General features: G+C 34.8%; 1 protein-coding gene across 1 annotated transcript; it reads right to left on the bottom strand.

The window, feature by feature from the left end:
• Positions 1 to 926: 926 nt before the first annotated feature.
• LOC111709949 (zinc finger protein 883) lies at positions 927 to 4,661 on the bottom strand. The gene is made up of 2 exons (XM_023483929.1): positions 4,587 to 4,661; positions 927 to 3,006 (listed from the first exon to the last, which is right to left on the bottom strand). The coding sequence occupies exon 2, from the start codon at positions 2,991 to 2,993 to the stop codon at positions 1,053 to 1,055; it is 1,941 nt and encodes a 646-aa protein (XP_023339697.1). The 5' UTR covers positions 2,994 to 3,006; positions 4,587 to 4,661; the 3' UTR covers positions 927 to 1,052.
• Between the last annotated feature and the right edge of the window lie 3,795 nt (positions 4,662 to 8,456).

Below are 8,456 nucleotides of genomic sequence, written 5' to 3'. Positions count from 1 at the left end.
AAATTATTTGATTTTCGTTCAACAAGAACATAAAGTTCAGATTAAAAATCTATATTTTGGAAATTCAATGCAACGTACTATTTACTATGAATTAAGTTTTAAAATATGAAGTTGAGGAGAATTGAGAGATAAGGAAAATTAAAGGATGGAGTTTCGACCATAATTCATCGTAAAACTTGCAGTAACTTTGAAGATTTTTTAACATACAATCTTTATTATTACAGGATGTTGTTTTGTCATAATTTAAAGTGACTTTTCATTTCAGTATGGGTATACTCCGTTTACCTGATTCGCAATAACTTGGTTCGCTTTTTTCCCGAACTTTTATGGTTTTGGGACACGTAATAAGCAGCAAACAAATACTGTGAACTGCTGCCAACATTTCAATACTGTATCGATATAAAACATTTCTAAACTAAAAGATAGGTGTCATATCAGTAGGACTAACCAAAAACTATCTGTTTGAAATAATTGTTTTTAGTAAATCTTTGGTCTGTTCTTAGCACATGTCTTCTGTCAGGATCAAAATTTGGCATAGGGTAAGGAAAGCAAATGTTGAGAAAAACCAATTTTGAGAAAGAAATTTTAAAATCTTCTTAGATTTTGGTTGAACCTTTGAAATCCAAGAACATTAAAAGTTATTGCTTATCACACTTCACTATCTTCACGATATTACCCAAAAACCTTTTTCTGGTCAATACCGCGGCGTTTTCCTAGATTGAAAATGTTTTAAGCATTTATAATCCAACAAAGATGTTTTACATACCGTAAACTAAACTAAAAGTTACTAGAAAATACGTATAGCTAAAGGGAGAAATAACGCTATAGGAAATCAAATGAATACAATGATTTGGCCCAAACCCTACATTAAGTATCAGGTTTGAAACTTGCATCGACCCAGAACTAACAGAAAAATAATATATTTGTTTCTTAGATTTTCTATTTTATTCGCATACATCATTTATAACGATTGGCGGAAAAACGTTGCACCTACAAAAAAAAGTTAAGCTACTTCAACAAATTAAAAAAAGTATAGAGAGGGAAAAATTTAATTAGACTTGGTATTTGTTCTCTTTCAAATGAGTTTTCTTATGTTTTGAAAAGTTACTACTATCCGCATAGGATTTTTCACAGATAGTACAAGTATAAGGCCGTTCTCCAGTATGTATCATCATGTGTCTTGTTAAACCACTGTTTATTGCGAAAGTTTTCTCACAAATACTGCAGCTGAATGGTTTCTCTCCTGTATGAATTCTCATATGAACATTTAATTGAGAAGATTGAGTAAACGCTTTATCACATTGAGAACATTGGAATGGTTTCTCTCCAGTATGTGTTCTCATGTGTTCTGACAAAGTACTGGAGCGTATAAAGGTATGATCACAGAGTTTGCAACTGTATGGTCTTTCTCCAGTATGGTTTCTCATGTGTATTACAAGATTCGAAGATTCTGCATAGGAAACTCCACAGATAGAACAGGAGTGGGGCTTTAAACCTAGATGGATTTTCTTGTGCTTTGCCAGAAGATGAGACTTTTTAAATTGTTTCTGGCATATAGGACAGGGATATGTCTTAACCTTATTGTGGGATTCTGTATGCTCAGTAAAAGTTATCGAATCTGGGAAAGATGCTTGGCATGTTGTGCACAAGTAGGGTGTTTCACCTCTGTGTATTTGTGTTTTCTTGTGTTTCCTCAAAGTAGTAGAATTACTGAAAGTCCTCAAACAGAAGGGACAACTGTATGGTTTCTCACCAGTGTGGACTCTCATGTGGCTTTTCAACTGATTTGATTGAACAAAATCCTTGTTGCAAACTGCACAGGTGTATGGTTTCTCACCCGTATGAATTCTAATATGTGTTGCCAAGTTCCCAGCTTGTGAAAACGTTTTCTCACAGAATGAACAAGAAAACGGTCTTTCTCCAGTATGAAGTCTCATGTGCGACGTTAACGTAGCAGATTCTTTAAATACTTTTTCACAAAATGAACACGGATACTCTTTGTTTGTTTTGTGAGTTCTCATATGTTTATTCAAAAAGAAGTTCAGGGAAAAAGATTCATTGCACACTGTACAAGTATAGGGTGAAGTCGAACCTTCTTCTTCCTTAATAATAACTTCAAGCTTTTCTTGATCCTCCAACTTCATAGGCTGATTAGGATCAGGCTCTTCCTTGTAGATCTCTTCCTTGTAGAACTCTTCTTTGTAGATCTCTTCCTTGTAGATCTCTTCCTTGTAGATAACTTCCTCGGTTTTAAACACACGGATCCCAGTATCCAGGTCAACCAGGACTTCAAGGGATTCAGGGGAATCAAGAGACACGTCTAAACTGTCATCCTGGTCAGTTTTTAATTCTCGTTTTTCTACATAAATTTGTCCGGTAAGTTTTCCTTTTGATTCATAAAGAAGGTTCTGTCCTTCCTTAAGCTCTTTCGTTTCAAGCTTTTTTGCGTCAGCTATTGCTTTCTCACATAATTGTCTTGGAGGCTTCTCAATATTATGAATTTTCATGTGCTTTGACAAGTTTCCAGAATCTGCAAAGGATTTTTCACAAATAGAGCAGGTGAAAGGTCTTTCCCCAGTATGGGTTCTCATGTGCTTCCTTATATCACTGACGGTCGCGCAAGATTTGGTACAAACCGAACAATGATATGGTTTTTCTCCGGTGTGACTTCTCATGTGTGTTCTCAACACAGAGGATTGAGCAAAAGATTTTGAGCATATAGAGCAGGAGAATGGTTTTTCTCCGGTATGCACTCTCATATGATCAGTTAATGTCCCAGACTGTGTAAATGTTTTGTGACAAACCTCACAACTAAATGGTCTTTCTTTAGTATGATTTCTCATGTGTTGGCTCAAGTTTGATGACTGTCTGAACGATTTTCCGCAGACAGAACAGGTATACGGCTTTTCTCCAGTATGGATTCTCATGTGATTAGACAAACGATCAGATTTTGAAAGCCATTTCTCACACACAGGACACTGATGTCGTTCCATAGTGTTCAAATCCCTGAAATAACATAATATTAATTTCATTTTAGAGAAATATTAAAAAATTTATTGATTACAAGTCTTTCAAAAAATAATCATTTTTTTCTTCATTTTTCATTAATAAACAAAGAGTATACAGTTGCAATCGTTGCAAACATTAACCTCCGTAAAAGCACTTCAAAATTTGTGCAAGCCCTAACAAATCCATTCCACTAAGGACAGAAAAAGTTCAGTAATTTTTCAGTATACACTTTTTGACTCCCCCCCCCAAACTTTAAATTTCTATTATTTTTTTTTAGGGTAAAATTACACTATGCCGAAATTTGACCCTGAAAATATAAACAAAAACGAATCAAAACAGATCATGTTATAACGATAGTTTTAGGTTCGTGTTATAACAATAGTTTTAGGACGTGTTATAACGCTAGTTTTAGGATCATGTTAAAACGATCTAGTTTTTAGGTTCTTGTTATAACGATAGTTTTAGGATCGTGTTATAACAAAAGTTTTTGGATCGTGTTATAACGATAGTTTTAGGATCGTGTTATAACGAAAGTTTTAGGATAGTGTTATAAAGATAGTTTTAGGATTGTGTTATAACGATAGTTTTATGGAAGTGTTATAACGATCTAGTTTTTAGGTTTGTGTTATAACGATAGTTGTAGGTTCGTGTTACAAAGATACATTTAGGATCGTGTTATAATAATAGTTTTCCAGTCAATTAGGATAAATATATTACTAACTTTATTACTTGTTTGTAAATATTATATTTATCCGTAAGTTTACAGGTTAATAAAAACTATTTTTTTTAGTTTATATAAAACGCATATAGAGTTATATGGCTTTTGGTCATGCGGAAACAAAATAATATTATTTTTCGCAGGAGGGGCCCCAGGGAATCTAAAAAGCGGATAGGATACAAGGACGGGGCGGGGCCCTAAAATTTGATAATATTTATGCATATTATTTTTTCTGTTCAGAATTATGTTGTATTCATAAATCAAAAGATAAGTAAAAAGATTAAATGAAAAATCTAACTTAACAATAACACTTCTTGCCATTTAATCGATTTTCAGAAAATTTCAATTTCTTTTTCATCATTTTTGTCTAATTTCTGCACTGGGTATATTCCTAGAGAACGATTTTTGGACCCCCCCCCCCCTCCCCCTCCTATCAATTTTGTACATGGGTCTGACACGAAGTTTCTTAACTTAACCTAACCTGTGGCCGCAGCGCTCGGCCCCCTAGCCTGTCCTAGCCGCAGCGCTCGGCCCGGAAGTGTCTTAACTAACCTAACCCGTGGCCGGAGCGCTCGGCCCCCTAGCACATCCTAGCCGCAGCGCTCGGCCCAGAAAGTGTCTTAACCTAACCTAACCCTAAATAAAAAAAAATAATAATAAATTTGCTGAAAAATAAATGGTCATGTACAAAATTGATAGGAGGGGGGGGGGGGGCAAAAATCGTTCACTAGGACAGACCCCTGCACTGCTGCACTGCAGCAATATGTTAATTTCATTAATTTGTGTCGAGACATTTAAAAATTCATCTTAATACATGATACCCACCGATTATCTTTTATATTTATTTATATTAACCCACCTGATAACCCCCTCTTTGCTTTTTCAAAGTTTTTAAAATTTCTTTAGTTGATGAAACTAAAAGTGTACTGTTTATTGTTTACTACGAGTTCTACGAGTTCTACCTGAGAAAATTGAAATAGTTCAAGACGACATTTTAAAAGATCAATTTTTACTCAAAACTTTTCCTTTCCAAAAATGATAATTACGTTAAGAACTAGCTATTTTTGCATCTAATCAATTTGGTTGAAGCGGGCATCGGGGTACTTTAAGATTAAGGGGTCACGTCAAGTCATGTCACGTTATTAACATGCATTGTAGTAAAGTGGCAATATTTACTTAATAAACCTTTAATTAATGCTTCTGACTTTTAAACACGAATTATTATGAAACGAGATAATTTTGCTTGAAATACTTGCTTTATAATGATGAATTGTAGATGTTTAATATTTATCCAAACACAAAAAAATGTATAGGATTTTTCTCTAGATGAGAGAAAAAAAATTGAGTGCAGAGACACCTATTGCTGAAAAAAACGGTTTAACAATTCTTGAACTCTATTTTCGTCATATTTGTCTAGAGTGAGTTTATATACAGAGCGTCCCATATCATATTAGATTATCTCTAATCTTATAACGAAAAAAATAAACCCTCAATACTCGAAAAACTTATCATTTTCCGCAAGAAAATTCTTATATAAGCCTTATGTTATTTTTCAAATTGATTCATTCTAATTAAATTTTCTTATTAGTCCCGAAAATCGCAATTTAGACCCTTTGACGGTCTAATATGATGTGGGACACCCTGTATAATCATGTTTCAGCGGATTCAGCGTTTGAGTAACTTTTGGAAAAAATTTAATTCTGATTTTTAAGAAAATGATTATGCATACTTTGAACATATAAAAGGAACCCTTGAAAAAATTGTCACTTAAAAATTATATCTTAATATTTCATAAATTGAAATCATAAAAAACAAAAATCCGAAATTACTTTATCCCAGAGGTGCAATTCTGGGGGGGGGCGGCCGGGCGCGCGCCCCCTAGCACCTGAAAGGGGGCACCCTCCCTGCAAAATGAAAAGAAAGATTGGCGAATATCAGTATCACAGAAGTCAGGAATAAGAGTTATTGTAGAAATTGTATTCTACTATGGTTAGTTGTAAAATATATTGTTATTTTTCTGAATTCTCAAACATCTGTAAACATTTAATGTAAAAAAATTCTGAACTGTTTTGTATTTGTGTTGAGATATTAAAGGTTTACACCACTCGGTGCAAAGATTTAGGGATTAGAATATTTGAGTTTGTGGCAAAAACTCAGTTCCAAATCTAGTGAACATGCTGAGACTGAACCTGGACAACTTCTAACTAATTTTCATATTTGATAACTGTAACCTGTGTATCTTCTTTGAAAGAACTTCTATAAAATCAAAAATGAAATAAGATTATGAATGTTGGTTAGAATGATCAATCATAAATTCTTAAAATGTAAATGTAAATGTAAATGTAAAATTATGCAATGAGTAAGTGCCTCTATTTTTTTACACTTTTTGAATTACTTTTAAAATTGATGAGGTTTTATTTTTACACCATTTTTGTTAAAACCCGTGTTTAGTGAAATTTAAAAAAATTGATAATTTAAGAAGTTTAAGCAGGTGAATTTATAAGATACATTCACAATAAACAAGTGCAGATTACTTATAATTTTTTATGAGGAAAGTTATTAAATAAGTATGAGGTGGGTAACTAAGGGCGGTTAATTAAGTGAGTAGTGAGTTGGTAACATCCAATAACTAGAATAAATACTAAATTCTTTTTCTTCGAAACAAGGAACCATTAATTACTTACTCAAATAATAATGTGGTAATTCTAACTAAGTAACTATAGAAAGTAAGAAGTTAGAAAGTAAGTGCAAGGTTGAGAAATCTAAAAGATGCAAATCAGGAGATGAATTGGAACTACTGCAAGAGAGAAAGGATGATGACTGAACCTCTATAAACCAGTGACCGTGAGACACATTTAAACGTTTAATTAAGGATATTTCAGGATTCATTCTGAAAAACAAGAGAAACTATGCACGGTTCAGACAAGTAGGGAAATCAGAGATTAAAAGTTTAATATACGCAGAGAAATTAGCGAACATGGGTTGAATTTATACCTAGAGAAACCCGGGAACATAGGTTCAAATATACCCGGAGAAACCAGAGAACATAGGTTCAAAGTTCCTGGAGAATCCAGGGAAAGGTTCAATACACCTGGAGAAACCAGGGAACATAGGTTCAATACACCTTAGAAACCAGAGAACACAGGTTCAAAATACCTGGAGAAACCAAGAAATATAGGTTCATACACCTGGAGAAACCAGAGAACATAAGTTCAATAAACCTGGAGAAACCAGAGAACATAGCTGTTCAATACACCTGGAGAAACCAGGGAACATAGGTTCAATATTCCCGGAGAAACCAGGGAACATAGGTTCAATACACCTGGAGAAACCAGAGAACATAGGTTCAATACACCTGGAGAAACCAGGGAACATAGCTGTTCAATACACCTGGAGAAACCAGGGAACATAGCTGTTCAATACACCTGGAGAAACCAGGGAACATAGGTTCAATACACCCGGAGAAACCAGGGAACATAGGTTCAATACACCTGGAGAAACCAGAGAACATAGGTTCAATACACCTGGAGAAACCAGAGAACATAGGTTCAATACACCTGGAGAAACCAGAGAACATAGCTTCAATGTACCTGGAGAAACCAAAGAACATAGGTTTAATATACCTGAAGAAACCAGAGAACATAAGTTCAATAAACCTGGGGAAACCAGAGAACACAGGTTCAATACACCTGGAGAAACCAACGAACAAAGGTTCAATACACCTTAAGAAAATAGGGAACATAGGTTCAATTTACCTTACGCACAGTTCAGACAAGTAGGGAAATTAGAGATTACAAGTTTAATTTACGCAGAGAAACTAGGTAACATGGGTTGAATTTAAACCTAGAGAAACCCGGGAACATAGGTTCAATATACCCGGAGAAACCAGAGAACATAGGTTCAATACACCTGGAGAAACCAGAGAACATAGCTTCAATGTACCTGGAGAAACCAAAGAAAATAGGTTTAATACACCTGAAGAAACCAAAGAACATAAGTTCAATAAACCTGGAGAAACCAGAGAAAAACAGGTTCAATGTACCTGGAGAAACAAGGGAACAAAGGTTCAATACACCGGGAGAAACCAGGGAACATAGGTTCAATATAAATGGAGAAGCCAGAGAACACAGGTTCAATATACCTGGAGAAATCCAAAAACATAGGTTCAATATAAATTGAGAAACCAAATAACATAGATTCAATACCTGGAGAAACCAGGGAACATAGGTTTAATATACTTGGAAAAACCAGGAGAACATATTTCTTAGGTTCAATATACCTGGAGATACCAGAGAACATATGTTCAATATTTCTAGAGAAAGGGAACGCAGGTTCTATGCACCTGGAGAAACCAGAGAACATGGGTTCAATGTACCTGGAGAAACTAGAGAACATAGGTTCAATACACCTGGAGAAACCAGAGAATATAGGTTCAATGAATCTGGACAAACCAGAGAAAATAGGTTCAAAACACCTGAAGAAACCAGAGAACATAGGTTCAATGTATACCTGGAGAAACCAGAGAACATAGGTTAAATACACCTGGAGAAACCAGAGTAAACAGATTCAATGTACCTGGAGAAACCAGAGAACATAGGTTCAATGTAACTGGAGAAACCAGAGAACACAGATTCAATGTACCTGGAGAAACCAAGGAACATAGGTTCAATAAACCTGGAGAACCAGGGAACATAGGTTCATTACACTAGGAGAAACCAGAGAACATAGG

This window comes from Eurytemora carolleeae, unplaced genomic scaffold, assembly GCF_000591075.1.
Source record: "Eurytemora carolleeae unplaced genomic scaffold, Eaff_2.0 scaffold898, whole genome shotgun sequence".
In the NCBI taxonomy this organism is placed as follows: Eukaryota; Metazoa; Arthropoda; class Copepoda; order Calanoida; family Temoridae; genus Eurytemora; species Eurytemora carolleeae.
Note: the sequence above shows the minus strand (reverse complement) of the source record. Positions and strands in the feature narration are given on the sequence as shown.